The following is an 18,958-nucleotide window of genomic DNA, read 5'->3' on the forward strand; positions in this document are numbered from 1 at the left end:
GTTATTCGAACTCAATCAGCATGACAAAGTGATCTCCAGCCTTGTCCTCGTCAACACTCACACCTGTGTTAACGGGAGAATCACTGACATGATGTCAGCTGGTCCTTTTGTGGCAGGGCTGAAATGCAGTGGAAATGTTTTTGGGGGATTCAGTTCATTTGCATGGCAAAGAGGAACTTTGCAATTCATCTGATCACTCTTTATAACATTCTGGAGTATATGCAAATTGCCATCATACAAACTGAGGCACCAGACTTTGTGAAAATGTATATTTGTCATTCTCAAAACTTTTGCCCACGACTGTATATTTGACTCTCGGACTGTCTTTTGGGGAATCCTGCCCTATACGGTACCATAACTGCTCTACCAACCTGTATTAGCATGCTATTTAACTTATATACAGTGCATTCTGAAAGTATTCAGACCCCTTCGCTTTTTCCACATTTTGTTATGTTACAGCCTCATTCTAAAATGTATTAAATAACACATTTTCCTCAACACTTTACACACAATACCCCATAATGACAAAGCGAAAACAGATTTTTAGAAATGTTTGATCATTTATAAAAAATAAAAAACAGAAATACCTTATTTACATAAGTATTCAGACCCTTTGCTATGAGACTCGAAGTTGAGCTCCGGTGCATCCTGTTTCCATTGATCATCCTTGAAATGTTTCTACAACTTGATTGGAGTCCACCTGTGGTAAATTAAGTTGATTGGACATGATTTGGAAAGGCACACATCTGTCTATATAAGGTCCCACAGTGCATGTCAGAGCTAAGACCAAGCCATGAGGTCGAAGGAATAGTCCGTAGAGCTCCGAGACAGGATTGTGTTGAGGCACAGATCTGGGGAAGGGTAGCAAAACAATTCTGAAGCATTGAAGATCCACAACAACACAGTGGCCTCCATCATTCTTAAATGGAAAAAAGTTTGGAACCACCAAGACTCTTCCTAGAGCTGGCCGCCCGGCCAAACTGAGCAATCAGGAGAGAAGGGCCTTAGTCAGGGAGGTGACCAAGATGGTCACTCTGACTGAGCTCCAGAGTTCCTCTGTGAAGATGGGAGAACCTTCCAGAAGGACAACCATCTCTGTAGCACTCCACCAATCAGGTCTTTATGATAAAGTGGCCAGATGGAAGCCACTCCTCAGTAAAAGGCACATGACAGCGCACTTGGAGTTTGCCAAAAGGCACTTAAAGACTCTCAGACCATGAGAAACAAGCTTCTCTGGTCTGAAACCAAGATTGAACTCTTTGGCCTGAATGCCAAGTGTCACGTCTGGAGGAAACCTGGCACCATCCCTACGGTGGAATATGGTGATGGCAGCATCATGCTGTGTGGATGTTTTTCAGCAGCAGGGACTGGGAGACTAGTCAGGATCGAGCCAAAGATGAACGGAGCAAAGTACAGAGAGATCCTTGATGAAAACCTGCACTAGAGCGCTCAGGTCCTCAGACTGGGGCGAAGGTTTACCTTCCAACAGGACAACGACCCTAAGCACACAGCCAAGACAACGCAGGAGTGGCTTTGGGACAAGTCTCTGAATGTCCTTGATTGGCATAGCCAGAGCCCGGACTTGAACCCGATCGAACATCTCTGGAGAGACCTGAAAATAGCTGTGTAGCGTCGCTCCCCATCCAACATGACAGAGCTTGAGAGGATCTGCAGAGAAGAATGGAAGAAACTCCCCAAATACAGGTGTGCCAAGCTTGTAGCGTCATACCCAAGAAGACTCGAGGCTGTAACCGCTGCCAAAGGTGCTTCAACAAAGTACTGAGTAAAGGGTCTGAATACTTATGTAAATGTGATATTTCAGTTTTTGTTTTTAATACATGTGCAAACATTTCTAAAAACCTGTTTTTGCTTTGTCATTATGGGGTATTGTGTGTAGATTGATTAAAAACATATAATAATAATTTTTGAATAAGGCTGTAACTTAACAAAATGTGGAAAGTCAAGGGGTCTGAATACTTTCCAAATGTACTGAATACTAGCATGCATGGTACAGTATGGTAACCTCTCTACCAAAGTCCATGATCCTCCTATTGAACCTCTCCACCAACCTATGAAAGCACGGTCGGGGAGTCAGAGGCATCTGGGAGAGCAGCTTCTCTTAAGCGTTCCTTTGATCTACCCCGATTAGGGTCCATCCGGAGTGTGTGTGAGAGTGTGTGTGATTCACAGAGCTTGTCGCACCAGACACACACTTATGTTTCTACACGACTGACTCTTTGAAGTGCGTTTGTGTCACGACTCACAACACTGGCCTCTTTAGAGCAGCACTCAGGTGAGTGCAGTGAGTCAGCAAGGTCGTGTAGAGGGAATCATTATGGAGACTTCGCTAATCCTCTCACATACTCTCTCTCTCTGTTTTACTTTCCACTCTTTCCTTCCTCATCTCTCCCTTTCTCCCCCTTTTCCCTCCACATTGCCTCTCCGCCCATTGCCACTGAGGCAGTCAGAGATCATGCTCTGCTCTCTCCCCATTGCTACTGAGGCAGTCAGAGATCATGCTCTGCTCCCTCCCCATTGCTACTGAGGCAGTCAGAGATCATGCCCTACTCCCCCCATTGCTACTGAGGCAGTCAGAGATCATGCTCTGCTCCCTCCCCATTGCTACTGAGGCAGTCAGAGATCATGCCCTACTCCACCCATTGCTACTGTGGCAGTCAGAGATCATGCCCTACTCCCCCCATTGCTACTGAGGCAGTCAGAGATCATGCCCTACTCCCCCCATTGCTACTGAGGCAGTCAGAGATCATGCCCTACTCCCCCCATTGCTACTGAGGCAGTCAGAGATCATGCCCTACTCCCCCCATTGCTACTGAGGCAGTCAGAGATCATGCCCTACTCCCCCCATTGCTACTGAGGCAGTCAGAGATCATGCCCTACTCCCCCCATTGCTACTGAGGCAGTCAGAGATCATGCCCTACTCCCCCCATTGCTACTGTGGCAGTCAGAGATCATGCCCTACTCCCCCCATTGCTACTGAGGCAGTCAGAGATCATGCCCTACTCCCCCCATTGCTACTGAGGCAGTCAGAGATCATGCCCTACTCCCCCCATTGCTACTGAGGCAGTCAGAGATCATGCCCTACTCCCCCCATTGCTACTGAGGCAGTCAGAGATCATGCCCTACTCCCCCCATTGCTACTGAGGCAGTCAGAGATCATGCCCTACTCCCCCCATTGCTACTGAGGCAGTCAGAGATCATGCCCTACTCCCCCCATTGCTACTGAGGCAGTCAGAGATCATGCCCTACTCCCCCCATTGCTACTGAGGCAGTCAGAGATCATGCCCTACTCCCCCCATTGCTACTGAGGCAGTCAGAGATCATGCTCTGCTCCCTCCCCATTGCTACTGAGGCAGTCAGAGATCATGCCCTACTCCCCCCATTGCTACTGAGGCAGTCAGAGATCATGCCCTGGGCCCCATTACAGGGATAATGAGGCTCTCTCTCTTTCTCTGTGCTTTGTGTTTTGCCAATTGTGTCTATCTTTGTCTCTCTCTTTCTCTCCCCCCCCCTCCTCTCTCTCTCTGCCCCCCCCCCCCCCCCCCCTCTCTATCTACCTCTGTCATTTAGATCAGTTAGATTAGCCCAGTGTCTTGGAGTAGATTACCTGTTCTGATCCTCTAGGGCTCACCCTGCAGCTATTTACCCCGATGTCATTATCCCTGATTGCCTCACCTCCAGAGTATCTCATTAAGACGCAGATGGATGTGACACACAAACAAACAAGCACTCCCTTATAGTAGTGTATCAGCACCTGTCATGGGACTTTGATTATGAAACTGTGACGGGAGGATTTCCTCACACTCCAGCCTTGTTGTAAACATTGCCTGTGTGATTATCGTCTGCTTGATTATTATAAACCGTAGAGTTGGATAGAGGCCACGTCTTTGCATATTTGCCATAATGGTTTCTATGACAGCATGGGCAGTGCCATTGAGTGCTATCTCCATTGATGAAAGTCCTCAATGGCGCTGACCATAGTAAAAAAGGCTTTGTGGCAAGTGCACCCTATATCCAACTCTATGTTATCAACCAACTTCTTGTTTCCTGATCCTGGGTCTTATTTCTATTTATTTATCAGTCTCATGATGTTGGAGAAAGACCTTCTGCAAGAAATGATACTGTAAGTTGTCTGTGATGCTAGTGTGCATCAAATACTGTTGTTGTCAATGTACGTGACGAACAGTCAAACAGTCAACTGTCAATGTACGTGATATAAATGTACATTATATTTGTTGATAATACAAGTCCATTTACTCATGATCATTTACATTTTATTTCGAACATATTGGCTAAGGGAAAAGTACTGTAGCTAAATATATATCCATTTCCTGTTTCTGTTGAAAAGGATGAAAGAAAGAAGGACATGGGATTTTCCACACAGTGCTAGGGGAGGTGTGAGCATTATAGCACTAGCTAGGGGAATTAAACAGTATCAAAATCCATTTAAATATGACCCCTCTAAGACTGTTAAAACGCACTTAGCATTAGAAGAGGAGGTTCCATAGAAACACAGTGAGGGACTCAAAATGTTTTTGAAATGTTGTTGTTAAGCTTTTCATGTTCAGTCAGTCTGGATAGAACCTGTTACATCATAGAAGTGCATTGTGGTTAGGAGCAAACAGCAGCACATATCTGACAGACTAGATATGTCAGCTCAGAATATGCTTGACTTAAGTTTGTGCCCAATCCTTTTCCTTGTAATCGTCTGTGATTCCTCATCCGGGGCCTGTGTCTGATCTTGCCATTGGCTGTCGTTACAGCAAGGCGAATGGTGCGAGCCAATCACGTTGCGTCCTCCCAACGAGGCCACCTCGTCCACTCCAGTGCAGTACTGGCAACACCACCCTGAGAAACTCATCTTCCAGTCGTGTGACTATGAAGCTTACGTGAGTATTCCCGTCCCTACGCTATACTGTGTGTGTGTGTGTGTGTGTGTGTGTGTGTGTGTGTGTGTGTGTGTGTGTGTGTGTGTGTGAGTATGCTTTTCATGCATGTATAATATGCTTGTGAATGTGTATGCATGCAAAACGCTACATTAGCATCGTATCATATTCTACAGCAGTGGTATTCAAAGTCGGGGTCGCGACCCCGCTATGGGAACATCAGTGGGGTCAATAAAAACAAAACATTTAGAGTACAGATTATTGTATGGGACAATATACATTTTTCAGAAGGATAATACAAACAAATAAAATTGTATTGAGTAAATGTATTTTGATAAGAGAAGAAACCATAATAAAGGTTATTTGTGTCGTATTTGTGTTAGGGTGGGGTTTCGAGAAATTATTGGGAAGAAAATTCACCAGAAATTCTGGTGGAAAGAATGAGGTCTCCGCTGAAAGGGATTGAATACTACTGTTCTACAGTAATGTGGGAGAGATGCCCTGTCTGCCAAGGGGGTCCAAGACACACACTTTCAGGGACACCCCCCCCCCCCACACACACACACTGACACTCCATAATACTCTTTGACAGCTCTCCACACTCCCACTATCTACTCTGACATATGTTATGCCCTCTGACTTAAAGTACCTGCACTTGTGTTACCTAACCGACACACTGGAGGTATTCAGGAGTAAAACCATGTTTCACCCTTCGATCAATACTGCACCAAGCTATTCACGCTGCTGCAGTAATTTTAGCCTCCTGTTACATAAAACCAACCATGTTATCCGGATCCTGCACATGTACATTTGATTGGCTTAGCCCCAGCAACCATGTAACACTGATTACTACCCACTTTCAGCTGATGAATCACCGGGAAGATGATTGGCTCCCATTTGGAGTCTGGAGGCTCCCATTGGCTCTCAGGGCCAGCCGTGTTGAATTGTGATTGACTCTTGCACAGTTGTGCATAGCGATTGGCTCAGAGGTGCTGTTGTGGAGATGAGGGGGCTAGAGGATTAGAGAGAAAGAGAGAGAGAAACAGTTAGTGTGAGTAAGCGAGAGAGTTTGTGATAGAGTGAGGGAAAAGGTCATGTGGGTTGAGAGAGTGAGGGAAAAGGTAGTGTGGGTTGAGAGAATGAGGGAAAAGGTAGTGTGGGTTGAGAGAGGGAGGGAAAAGGTAGTGTGGGTTGAGAGAATGAGGGAAAAGGTAGTGTGGGTTGAGAGAGGGAGGGATAAGGTAGTGTGGGTTGAGAGAGGGAGGGATAAGGAAGTGTGGGTTGAGAGAATGAGGGATAAGGTAGTGTGGGTTCAGAGAATGAGGGATAAGGTAGTGTGGGTTGAGAGAATGAGGGAAAAGGTCATGTGGGTTGAGAGAGTTAGGGAAAAGGTATTGTGGGTTGAGAGAATGAGGGAAAAGGTAGTGTGGGTTGAGAGAGGGAGGGATAAGGTAGTGTGGGTTGAGAGAGGGAGGGATAAGGAAGTGTGGGTTGAGAGAATGAGGGATAAGGTAGTGTGGGTTGAGAGAATGAGGGATAAGGTAGTGTGGGTTGAGAGAGGGAGTTATAAGGAAGTGTAGGTTGAGAGAATGAGGGATAAGGTAGTGTGGGTTGAGAGAGGGAGGGATAAGGTAGTGTGGGTTGAGAGAGGGAGGGATAAGGTAGTGTGGGTTGAGAGAATGAGGGATAAGGTAGTGTGGGTTGAGAGAGGGAGGGATAAGGTAGTGTGGGTTGAGAGAATGAGGGATAAGGTAGTGTGGGTTGAGAGAGGGAGGGATAAGGAAGTGTGGGTTGAGAGAATGAGGGATAAGGTAGTGTGGGTTGAGAGAGGGAGGGATAAGGAAGTGTGGGTTGAGAGAATGAGGGATAAGGTAGTGCGGGTTGAGAGAATGAGGGATAAGGTAGTGTGGGTTGAGAGAGGGAGGGATAAGGTAGTGTGGGTTGAGAGAATGAGGGATAAGGTAGTGTGGGTTGAGAGAGGGAGGGATAAGGAAGTGATGGTTGAGAGAGTGAGAGATAAGGTAGTGTGGGTTGAGAGAGGGAGGGATAAGGAAGTGATGGTTGAGAGAGTGGGGGGAAAAGGTAGTGTGGGTTGAGAGAGTGAGGGATAAGGTAGTGTGGGTTGAGAGAGGGAGGGATAAGGTAGTGTGAGTGAGGGGAAAAGGTAGTGTGGGTTGAGAGAGTGAGAGATAAGGTAGTGTGGGTTGAGAGAGTGAGAGATAAGGTAGTGTGGGTTGAGAGAGGGAGGGATAAGGAAGTGATGGTTGAGAGAGGGAGGGATAAGGAAGTGATGGTTGAGAGAGGGAGGGATAAGGAAGTGATGGTTGAGAGAGTGGGGGGAAAAGGTAGTGTGGGTTGAGAGACGGAGGAAGGAAGGCAGAGAGAGAAAGTGTAAATAAATGAAATAATCAGTGCCAAGCAACCACTCTCCCAGGACTGAAGCTCCACATGGCCCCACGAAGTGAGATAGAGGAGAATCTGAGAGAGAAAGAATAGACTGGGGGGAGAGAGAAGGGTGGAGAGATTAAGCGAGGGAGGAAAGGTGAGGAGTATAGGGAGGCATATAAAGTAAGATGGAGGGAGGGATGGAGGGAGGCAGGCAGGGATGGAGGGAAAAAGAAACGGTGAGATACAGTGTGACTAAAAGGAAGAGACAGACATTTAAAAAGCATGGAGAGTTAAGCACTGAGATAGAGGATAGAGTTGAGGATGTAAGCAGTGTACAGAGGAAGAGGATAGAGTTGAGGATGTAAGCAGTGTACAGAGGAAGAGGATAGAGTTGAGGATGTAAGCAGTGTACAGAGCTAGAGTGACGGGGAGAGGATAGAGTTGAGGATGTAAGCAGTGTACAGAGGAAGAGGATAGAGTTGAGGATGTAAGCAGTGTACAGAGGAAGAGGATAGAGTTGAGGATGTAAGCAGTGTACGGAGGAAGAGGATAGAGTTGAGGATGTAAGCAGTGTACAGAGGAAGAGGATAGAGTTGAGGATGTAAGCAGTGTACAGAGGAAGAGGATAGAGTTGATGATGTAAGCAGTGTACAGAGGAAGAGGATAGAGTTGAGGATGTAAGCAGTGTACAGAGGAAGAGGATAGAGTTGAGATAGAGTTGAGGATGTAAGCAGTGTACAGAGGAAGAGGATAGAGTTGATGATGTAAGCAGTGTACAGAGGAAGAGGATAGAGTTGATGATGTAAGCAGTGTACAGAGGAAGAGGATAGAGTTGAGGATGTAAGCAGTGTACAGAGGAAGAGGATAGAGTTGAGGATGTAAGCAGTGTACAGAGGAAGAGGATAGAGTTGAGGATGTAAGCAGTGTACAGAGGAAGAGGATAGAGTTGAGGATGTAAGCAGTGTACAGAGGAAGAGGATAGAGTTGAGGATGTAAGCAGTGTACAGAGCTAGAGTGACGGGGAGAGGATAGAGTTGAGGATGTAAGCAGTGTACAGAGGAAGAGGATAGAGTTGAGGATGTAAGCAGTGTACAGAGGAAGAGGATAGAGTTGATGATGTAAGCAGTGTACAGAGGAAGAGGATAGAGTTGATGATGTAAGCAGTGTACAGAGGAAGAGGATAGAGTTGAGGATGTAAGCAGTGTACAGAGGAAGAGGATAGAGTTGAGGATGTAAGCAGTGTACAGAGGAAGAGGATAGAGTTGAGGATGTAAGCAGTGTACAGAGGAAGACGATAGAGTTGAGGATGTAAGCAGTGTACAGAGGAAGAGGATAGAGTTGAGGATGTAAGCAGTGTACAGAGCTAGAGTGACGGGGAGAGGATAGAGTTGAGGATGTAAGCAGTGTACAGAGGAAGAGGATAGAGTTGAGGATGTAAGCAGTGTACAGAGGAAGAGGATAGAGTTGAGGATGTAAGCAGTGTACAGAGGAAGAGGATAGAGTTGAGGATGTAAGCAGTGTACAGAGGAAGAGGATAGAGTTGAGGATGTAAGCAGTGTACAGAGGAAGAGGATAGAGTTGAGGATGTAAGCAGTGTACAGAGGAAGAGGATAGAGTTGAGATAGAGTTGAGGATGTAAGCAGTGTACAGAGGAAGAGGATAGAGTTGAGGATGTAAGCAGTGTACAGAGGAAGAGGATAGAGTTGAGGATGTAAGCAGTGTACAGAGGAAGAGGATAGAGTTGATGATGTAAGCAGTGTACAGATGAAGAGGATAGAGTTGAGGATGTAAGCAGTGTACAGAGGAAGAGGATAGAGTTGAGGATGTAAGCAGTGTACAGAGGAAGAGGATAGAGTTGAGGATGTAAGCAGTGTACAGAGGAAGAGGATAGAGTTGAGGATGTAAGCAGTGTACAGAGGAAGAGGATAGAGTTGAGGATGTAAGCAGTGTACAGAGGAAGAGGATAGAGTTGAGGATGTAAGCAGTGTACAGAGGAAGAGGATAGAGTTGAGGATGTAAGCAGTGTACAGAGCTAGAGTGACGGGGAGAGGATAGAGTTGAGGATGTGAGAAGAGGGACGAGTCCTCTACGGCCTGACGCTGACATCACACTGATTCTATTACTCACAATGATCTTCATTCAACCAGAGACGATTCTCTAACGTCATTACAACGTTGTCTTCATAAAACCAAACTTTGTTTTAATCAATTCTTTATTATAGACCAGCTCTGTCATTATGCTTTCTTTATTATAGACCAGCTCTGTCATTATGCTTTCTTTATTATAGACCAGCTCTAATGTCATTATGCTTTCTTTGTTATAGACCTGCTCTAATGTCATTATGCTTTCTTTATTAATGACCAGCTCTAATGTCATTATGCTTTCTTTATTATAGACCAGCTCTAATGTCATTATGCTTTCTTTATTATAGACCAGCTCTAATGTCATTATGCTTTCTTTATTATAGACCAGCTCTAATGTCATTATGCTTTCTTTATTATAGACCAGCTCTAATGTCATTATGCTTTCTTTATTATAGACCAGCTCCAATGTCATAATGCTTTCTTTATTATAGACCAGCTCTAATGTCATTATGCTTTCTTTATTATAGACCAGCTCTAATGTCATTATGCTTTCTTTATTATAGACCAGCTCTAATGTCATTATGCTTTCTTTATTATAGACCAGCTCCAATGTCATAATGCTTTCTTTATTATAGACCAGCTCTAATGTCATTATGCGTTCTTTATTATAGACCAGCTCCAATGTCATTATGCTTTCTTTATTATAGACCAGCTCTAATGTCATTATGCTTTCTTTATTATAGACCAGCTCCAATGTCATTATGCTTTCTTTATTATAGACCAGCTCCAATGTCATTATGCTTTTCTTTATTAACATTCTTAGACTGCCAAATGTCATCACTGCATATATGACATACCTTCTTTATTACACCAGACAATGTCCTAACGTTATTTCAACGCTTTTGGGATTAATGTCGAGCATGATTACATTGTCCATTTCTACAGCGTGATGGTTGTTGAATGTGATTTTAACACATGAGAAACAAGAAAAAGCACTCCCATAATGAATGCACTGTTGTTGTACTCTTAAAGGGAAACGTTGCTAAGATGTTGCTCCAACGTTATCACATTGTGTCCTCTTAAGATGTTCTTTTGACCGCGGTCTTGAATAACACACATAATCTTAACTGTAGAATCGGTCAATACTGATTCCCCAAAGCTCTGTAGCGCTTTCACTCTGTAATGTTATTACTATGTTCTCTGTAACGTTTTCAACATCAGATGACACTACTGTATGTTTGCACATTGATACACACACACACACACACACACACACACACACACACACACACACACACACACACACACACACACACACCCCCCCCCCCAGAGACAGGGGCTTCTTGGAGGTTTGTAACGTTATTACAGTGTTCTCTATACGAGAACAGACGACGCTCCCTTGATACATAGCATTGTTAACAACAGAGCCAGACAGAGCAGTAACCAGCCCAGACAACCCCACTACAACCACCAGCCTACCGCCCATAAAGAAATGACTCATTCATTCTACTGCACATAAAATAGGAGAGAAATCAGGGTGTGGTTGTGTTACCGTTAAGCTAATGCAATGTATTTGTTATCTTTTCACGAAGGGTAAGATTATGTGGATCGTTTTTCCGGGACATTTTTCAAAAGCATATCCTGAAGGGTAAATGATTTAGGGTCAGGGGGTCTAGGTATAAAACGATCAATGTTTGCACTTTGGGTGTCAGAACATCCTATAAGAAATCCTCTTTGGGGCTTTTAGCTCTCAAATCAACAGTAGGCGCACTGAGCAGTTAATCGTACACCCATTACATCCCTTTAGCCCTAATGTCCCCGTAACTACTGTCCCCATAAACCACCTTCTTTATTAAATTAGTTCTGTGTCCTCACGAACCAGGTCCTCACTTATTGACCTCCCCACTTTGCACATTTCCAGCCCGCCCCAGCGTTGTTTACACTCCTCTGGGGATTTCCAGGTTGTTTTAATCACTTCAGAAAGCACTGCGTTATTATGCGACTGGCTGGCTAGCTGCAACACACACACACACACACACACACAGTGATGTCATCATCTCAGCAGAATATTGTTGTTTTTTTCCCAAATTGAAGTTTTAGACTTTTGGGAGTTTAAGTTATTTGATCATTTAAGTTTCCATCTTACATTGAATCATTCAATGATCCTTCATGTGTCTGTATAATAGTTATAGGATGGAATGTTTATAATTGGCTCATTCATCCCCCTCCTCTCCCCTGTAACTATTCCCCAGGTCGTTGCTGCAAATGAGAACGTGTTCTCAGTCAACTTACCTGGTAAAATAATGGTAAAATAAAAAATAAAAAAAATGTTAACGCTGTTTACCTTTATGTCTCTGACAGTACCTGGGCTCCATGCTGGTGAAGGAGCTGAGAGGAACAGAGTCAACACAAGACGCCTGCTCCAAGATGAGGGTAAGAGGGCCCGGCACATCACTACCACCCAGAGAGAGAAACTAGGGCCACTTAAACCACCACTGTAGTCTCATTTTTAACCTGGATTCACCTCCCTCTCTTTTGCTCTCTTTTATTTTCTTTCACTTTCATTCACCTTCTTCCTCTCTCTCTCTCTTCCCCCTTCTCTCTCTCTCTTCCCCCTTCTCTCTCTCTCTTCCCCATTCTCTCTCTCTCTTCCCCCTTCCCTCTCTCTCTCTCTCTCTCTACTGAGTTACTGCAGTGTGGAAGTGAGGAAGCAGACTATTAATATGTGTACTCTGCCTGCCCCTCCACCGTCCTTTCTCCTCCTCATCTTTATCTGTTTGGTCACATCTGAGGAGAGCAGACAGCTCACCATGCTGCAGACACCTCAGAGAGCCTCTCCCTCTCTCCCCCTCCCTCTCTCTCTCCCCCTCCCTCTCTCCCTCCCTCCCTCTCTCTCTCTCCCTCCCTCCCTCTCTCGGTTTATCTTGATCTGCCAAAACGATTGATGTTGTTGTTTTTATTGTCAGACTTCAAGGGTCATTAAATTTGGAACTCCGCTCTCGATGTACCTACTGTACCTGCATCCTGTTATACTCCCCCCCCCCCCCCCCTTCTCCATCTCACTTTTCTCTCTATATTTCCATGCTTGTGGACGCAGTATCAACATGGTCCATATGCATATGTAATTCCCTCTGCTCCCCCGTCTTCTGTCTGTGTCTCGCAGCGCTGCGTTTGTCGGCCCTCTTAAGCCCGTGATCTTGACAGGGAACCGCTGCACTAAAAATATGCTGATGTTGAGGAAACACAGAGAGTGAGAGCCCGGGGGGGGGGGGGGGGGTTGGAGAAGGAAGGAGAAGGAGCAGGGGGGGAGCAGGGGGGGGATGGGGGGAGTGAGAGAGAAGGAAGGAAGAGGAGAGGAATTCATACAAGATCTGTTGAATATATTAAATCCCTGACAGGTGGAATAATGGTACTAGGGTGATACTGATTTTAAGTCACATCATTCCCCACTGCGGCAGCGCATAATGAGCTTAACAATGGGAGAAGGGGAAAAGAAGCATGCCGCTGTCAGACGAGAGCGGGTGATAGTAAGTCTGGGTGGGAATAGAAAGAAGAAAGGAATATAGGAGGAATATTTATGGGTTGAAAGCTGATAGTTATATTGGGCCTCCAAGGGAGAAATCTATACGTTTTGAAAATGTCATTTGCACCCATTGTTTTCCATAAGTCACGGGGTAACCTTTGAACTTTGAGAAGATTGGAATTGATTCTGCTAGTAAAGAGGAGAGTGTGTTGATAGGCTGGCTCTCTCTGTGCAGTGAGCTCATCCCTATCTCCCTCTTTTTCTGCTTAGTTATAAGCTTGTGTTGATTTCATCTCTCTCTTCCCACCCCTTCCCTCTTATTCTATCTCGTTATAAGCTTGTGTTGAGCTCTCATCTCATAAGCTCTCATCTCTATCTGTCCCCACTGGGGTTGCAAAATTCTGAGAACTTTCAATAAATTCCCTGCCTTTCCCGAAATCCCGGTTTGAGGATTCACGGAATCAGGAGGGAATAAGTCGTAAATCCAGAATCCTCCAACCCAGGATCTCTGGGGGAAAAAACGGGGAATTTATTGAAAGTTTTGCAAACATTGTCCCCATTCTCTCTAAAATTGTATTAAATTGTGAAGAGATTCTTATTGCAGGGTTTTATTGTTCTGCTGTGGAGGGAGACGGTGAGACCGTCTTGTTAGCCTTGTGTTGGTGGCCATCATTAGTCTAATTGACATCAAATGTTAACTCAGACTCCTCTTTTCCCTCTCTTTCTCTCTTTGTCTCTCTCTCCACTCTACAGAAGTCTACAGAACAGATGAAGAAAGTCCCGACCATAGTTCTGTCCGTCTCCTACAAGGGAGTCAAGTTCATCGACGCTACAAACAAGGTGAGAGGCTTTCTTTCCTCCTGCACCAATACTGAGAGTAAGAAGTGAACAGTACTGGGTGGAAGCACCAATACTGAGAGTAAGAACTGAACAGCACTGGGTGGAAGCACCATTACTGAGAGTAAGAACTGAACAGCACTGGGTGGAAGCACCATTACTAAGAGTAAGAACTGAACAGTACTGGGTGGAAGCACCATTACTGAGAGTAAGAACTGAACAGTACTGGGTGGAAACACCATTACTGAGAGTAAGAACTGAACAGTACTGGGTGGAAGCACCATTACTGAGAGTAAGACCTGAACAGGACTGGGTGGAAGCACCATTACTGAGAGTAAGAACTGAACAGCACTGGGTGGAAGCACCATTACTGAGAGTAAGAACTGAACAGCACTGGGTGGAAGCACCAATACTGAGAGTAAGAACTGAACAGTACTGGGTGGAAGCACCATTACTGAGAGTAAGAACTGAACAGTACTGGGTGGAAGCACCAATACTGAGAGTAAGAACTGAACAGCACTGGGTGGAAGCACCAATACTGAGAGTAAGAACAGAACAGTACTGGGTGGAAGCACCATTACTGAGAGTAAGAACAGAACAGTACTGGGTGGAAGCACCAATACTGAGAGTAAGAACAGAACAGTACTGGGTGGAAGCACCATTACTGAGAGTAAGAACAGAACAGTACTGGGTGGAAGCACCATTACTGAGAGTAAGAACAGAACAGTACTGGGTGGAAGCACCAATACTGAGAGTAAGAACTGAACAGTACTGGGTGGAAGCACCAATACTGAGAGTAAGAACTGAACAGCACTGGGTGGAAGCACCATTACTGAGAGTAAGAACAGAACAGTACTGGGTGGAAGCACCATTACTGAGAGTAAGAACTGAACAGTACTGGGTGGAAGCACCAATACTGAGAGTAAGAACTGAACAGCACTGGGTGGAAGCACCATTACTGAGAGTAAGAACAGAACAGTACTGGGTGGAAGCACCAATACTGAGAGTAAGAACAGAACAGTACTGGGTGGAAGCACCATTACTGAGAGTAAGAACAGAACAGTACTGGGTGGAAGCACCAATACTGAGAGTAAGAACAGAACAGTACTGGGTGGAAGCACCAATACTGAGAGTAAGAACTGAACAGCACTGGGTGGAAGCAAAAAATAACATTGTCGGTTTCACAAGATCAATGTCTGAACTTCCATCACATAAACTTTCTCTAAAGATCTCTCTGTCCTTCTTTCTCTCTCTCTGTCTCACTCTCCTTCCCTCCCTCCCTCCCTCTCTCTCTCTCTGTCTTTCTCTCTCTCTCTCTCTCTCACTCTCCTTCCCTCCCTCCCTCTCTCTCTCTCTCTCTGTCTTTCTCTCTCTCTCTCTTTCTCTCTCTCCCTATGTCTCTCTCTCTGTATCTCTCTCTCCCACACTCTCTCCTTCCTTGTCTCTGTCTCGCTCTCACTCTGTCTCTCTCTCTCTCTCTCTCTCCATTTCTCTTTCTCTGTCTCTCTGTCTCTCTGTCTCTGTCTCTCTCTCTAGAACATCATAGCTGAGCATGAGATCCGTAACATCTCATGTGCGGCCCAGGATCCTGAGGATCTGTCCACGTTTGCCTACATCACCAAAGACCTCAAGTCCAGCCACCACTACTGCCATGTCTTCACTGCCTTCGACGTGGTGAGTCACACACACTGTCTGTGAGGAGGTCGACGTGGTGAGTCACACACACTGTCTGTGAGGAGGTCGACGTGGTGAGTCACACACACTGTCTGTGAGGAGGTCGACGTGGTGAGTCACACACACTGTCTGTGAGGAGGTCGACGTGGTGAGTCACACACACTGTCTGTGAGGAGGTCGACGTGGTGAGTCACACACTGTCTGTGAGGAGGTCGACGTGGTGAGTCACACACACTGTCTGTGAGGAGGTTGACGTGGTGAGTCACACACACTGTCTGTGAGGAGGTTGACGTGGTGAGTCACACACACTGTCTGTGAGGAGGTCGACGTGGTGAGTCACACACACTGTCTGTGAGGAGGTTGACGTGGTGAGTCACACACACTGTCTGTGAGGAGGTTGACGTGGTGAGTCACACACACTGTCTGTGAGGAGGTCGACGTGGTGAGTCACACACTGTCTGTGAGGAGGTCGACGTGGTGAGTCACACACACTGTCTGTGAGGAGGTTGACGTGGTGAGTCACACACACTGTCTGTGAGGAGGTCGACGTGGTGAGTCACACACTGTCTGTGAGGAGGTCGACGTGGTGAGTCACACACACTGTCTGTGAGGAGGTCGACGTGGTGAGTCACACACACTGTCTGTGAGGAGGTCGACGTGGTGAGTCACACAGCACCCTTTGTCTGAGGGGGACAAGTGGCTTTATTAATTAGTTACTTCCTGGTTTGAGAACTACTGTTATGATGAAATGGCAGATTTGACATAGTGTGTGTTTGCATGTGTGTGTGTGCGTAAGTGCGTGTGCATACATGCGTAACATTACATGCGTATATATGTGTGTGTGTGTGTGTTTATGACAGAACCTGGCGTATGAGATCATCCTGACCCTGGGCCAGGCCTTTGAGGTAGCCTACCAGCTGGCCCTGCAGGCCAGGAAGAGTGGCCATGGCTCCTCCACGCTGCCAGAGAGCTTCGACATCAAGCCCAACAAGCCCGTCCCCAAGCCCCGCGTCAACATCCGCAAGTCTGTGAGTGATGACACTAGTTTATACCCTCCGTTTAACCTTTACCCTCTACTACAACCTCCACCACGACCTCTCACCTTTCGTCAACACATCTGTGCGAGCCATACCGTACTGTCTAGACCAACTGTAAGCTCCTATACCACGCTGTTCCACAACATTTATAAGTCCCACATAATACTGCCGCCAACCCTCCCCATCACACGACTACTTCCCTTTCCTCTGTACCCTTTCCTATGACCTCTCACCTTTCACCTCTCATCAACATCCACTAGCCTATAGTGTCTCCCATGACCTCTGACCTACTCTGTGACTCTTCACCCTGTCCATGACCTCTCACCTGTCCTCTGTTTCCAGTACAGGTACATTAGAGTGGACATCTCTAAGCTCCTTCAATGACTTTGTTAGCTTTGTTATCAGTGTTAGCATGTTATTGTGAGTGTGTTGGTGTGTATAGCGTTAACTCACTCCTTTTTCAAAGTGGTCTGTTGTGGTTATCGATGGTTGCAGTGTGTGTGTGTGTGTGTGTGTGTGTGTGTGTGTGTGTGTGTGTGTGTGTGTCTTGGCCACACTGAGCTTGTAGTGGAGGTGTAGTGGAGATCAGAGATGTGGGTCGGAGGTGCGGGTCGGAGTTGTAGTAGAGGGTAAATGAAAGTTAACACATTTTACCCACCTTTTATGGAATAATGCATTGAAAGAAAAGGAAGCGTTACTTTTTTCACTGCGATCAGAGTTTACCCACCTATTTTCTGACCACTACATCACTGTTGTAGATGGATGTTTGATCTGTAAAAGACCCACTTTATCTTTCTCTCCCTGCAGTCTCTTACAGCCCTGGGTGATTGATGAGGGCTGTTTACATAGAGCTCTGTGGAGCCCAGCCCTTCTCACAATATGTGTGTGTGTGTGTGTGTGTGTGTGTGTGTGTGTGTGTGTGTGTGTGTGTGTGTGTGTGTGTGTGTGTGTGTGTGTGTGTGTGTGTGTGTGTGTGTGTTATGGAGGTGTGCATCTCTCAGCTATGTGTGTATTAGTGTTGGCTCTGTCCATGGCTCTCTCCCAGTCCCACGCAGGTAGACGTTGCCAGAGCCATCTACCCCAGCCACAGTGCCTGTCTGTCAGCCTCCTCTCCCCCCAGCCTCCCCTTGGATTCCAGTTCCTGGAGCTTTAAAATAGACCTAGACGGACAGTTAGATTTACCATAGACATGCACTGTACACCACTGGAGCCTTAAAAGCCTTATTCTGTATAGTGTTCCCATGTGGATTTACTGGGCTATATGAATATGGCCACGGCCCAAATGTGGCACCCTATTCCCTATATATTGCATGGGCCCTGGTCAAATGTTGTGCACTATAAAGAAATAGGGTGCCATTTGGGAAGCATACTATGAGTGAGGTAAGTGCTATTTGTGCTGGCCTCTCATGTACAGAACACAGTACTAATGTCCCCTTCCAGAAAGTGAGTCAGAGGACAGATAAAGTGAGTCAGGGGACAGATAAAGTGAGTCAGGGGACAGATAAAGTGAGTCAGGGGACAGGTAAAGTGAGTCAGGGGACAGATAAAGTGAGTCAGGGGACAGGTAAAGTGAGTCAGGGGACAGGTAAAGTGAGTCAGGGGACAGGTAAAGTGAGTCAGGGGACAGGTAAAGTGAGTCAGGGGACAGATAAAGTGAGTCAGGGGACAGGTAAAGTGAGTCAGGGGACAGGTAAAGTGAGTCAGGGGACAGGTAAAGTGAGTCAGGGGACAGATAAAGTGAGTCAGGGGACAGATAAAGTGAGTCAGGGGACAGATAAAGTGAGTCAGGGGACAGGTAAAGTGAGTCAGGGGACAGGTAAAGTGAGTCAGGGGACAGGTAAAGTGAGTCAGGGGACAGATAAAGTGAGTCAGGGGACAGATAAAGTGAGTCAGGGGACAGATAAAGTGAGTCAGGGGACAGATAAAGTGAGTCAGGGGACAGGTAAAGTGAGTCAGGGGACAGGTAAAGTGAGTCAGGGGACAGGTAAAGTGAGTCAGGGGACAGGTAAAGTGAGTCAGGGGACAGGTAAAGTGAGTCAGGGGACAGATAAAGTGAGTCAGGGGACAGATAAAGTGAGTCAGGGGACAGGTAAAGTGAGTCAGGGGACAGATAAAGTGAGTCAGGGGACAGGTAAAGTGAGTCAGGGGACAGGTAAAGTGAGTCAGGGGACAGGTAAAGTGAGTCAGGGGACAGGTAAAGTGAGTCAGGGGACAGGTAAAGTGAGTCAGGGGACAGGTAAAGTGAGTCAGGGGACAGATAAAGTGAGTCAGGGGACAGATAAAGTGAGTCAGGGGACAGGTAAAGTGAGTCAGGGGACAGGTAAAGTGAGTCAGGGGACAGGTAAAGTGAGTCAGGGGACAGATAAAGTGAGTCAGGGGACAGGTAAAGTGAGTCAGGGGACAGGTAAAGTGAGTCAGGGGACAGGTAAAGTGAGTCAGGGGACAGATAAAGTGAGTCAGGGGACAGATAAAGTGAGTCAGGGGACAGATAAAGTGAGTCAGGGGACAGGT

The 18,958-nt window shown here is 46.1% G+C and overlaps 1 protein-coding gene across 5 annotated transcripts in view; it reads left to right on the top strand.

The window, feature by feature from the left end:
* Nucleotides 1-18,958, top strand: part of LOC139565959 (ankyrin repeat and sterile alpha motif domain-containing protein 1B-like) — a 388,198-nt gene that overhangs the window by 362,898 nt on the left and 6,342 nt on the right. For 4 of the 5 annotated variants that reach the window (XM_071386670.1, XM_071386669.1, XM_071386671.1 and 1 more), the window contains 6 exons: nucleotides 4,100-4,141; nucleotides 4,782-4,907; nucleotides 11,738-11,809; nucleotides 13,653-13,739; nucleotides 15,273-15,410; nucleotides 16,271-16,438. In XM_071386670.1, coding sequence (XP_071242771.1) covers nucleotides 4,100-4,141; nucleotides 4,782-4,907; nucleotides 11,738-11,809; nucleotides 13,653-13,739; nucleotides 15,273-15,410; nucleotides 16,271-16,438 — 633 coding nt within the window. The remainder of the gene's footprint in view (nucleotides 1-4,099; nucleotides 4,142-4,781; nucleotides 4,908-11,737; nucleotides 11,810-13,652; nucleotides 13,740-15,272; nucleotides 15,411-16,270; nucleotides 16,439-18,958) is intronic. The other variant, XM_071386672.1, reaches the window with a different exon arrangement.

Source organism: Salvelinus alpinus, chromosome 37 (genome assembly GCF_045679555.1).
Source record: "Salvelinus alpinus chromosome 37, SLU_Salpinus.1, whole genome shotgun sequence".
Taxonomy (NCBI): Eukaryota; Metazoa; Chordata; class Actinopteri; order Salmoniformes; family Salmonidae; genus Salvelinus; species Salvelinus alpinus.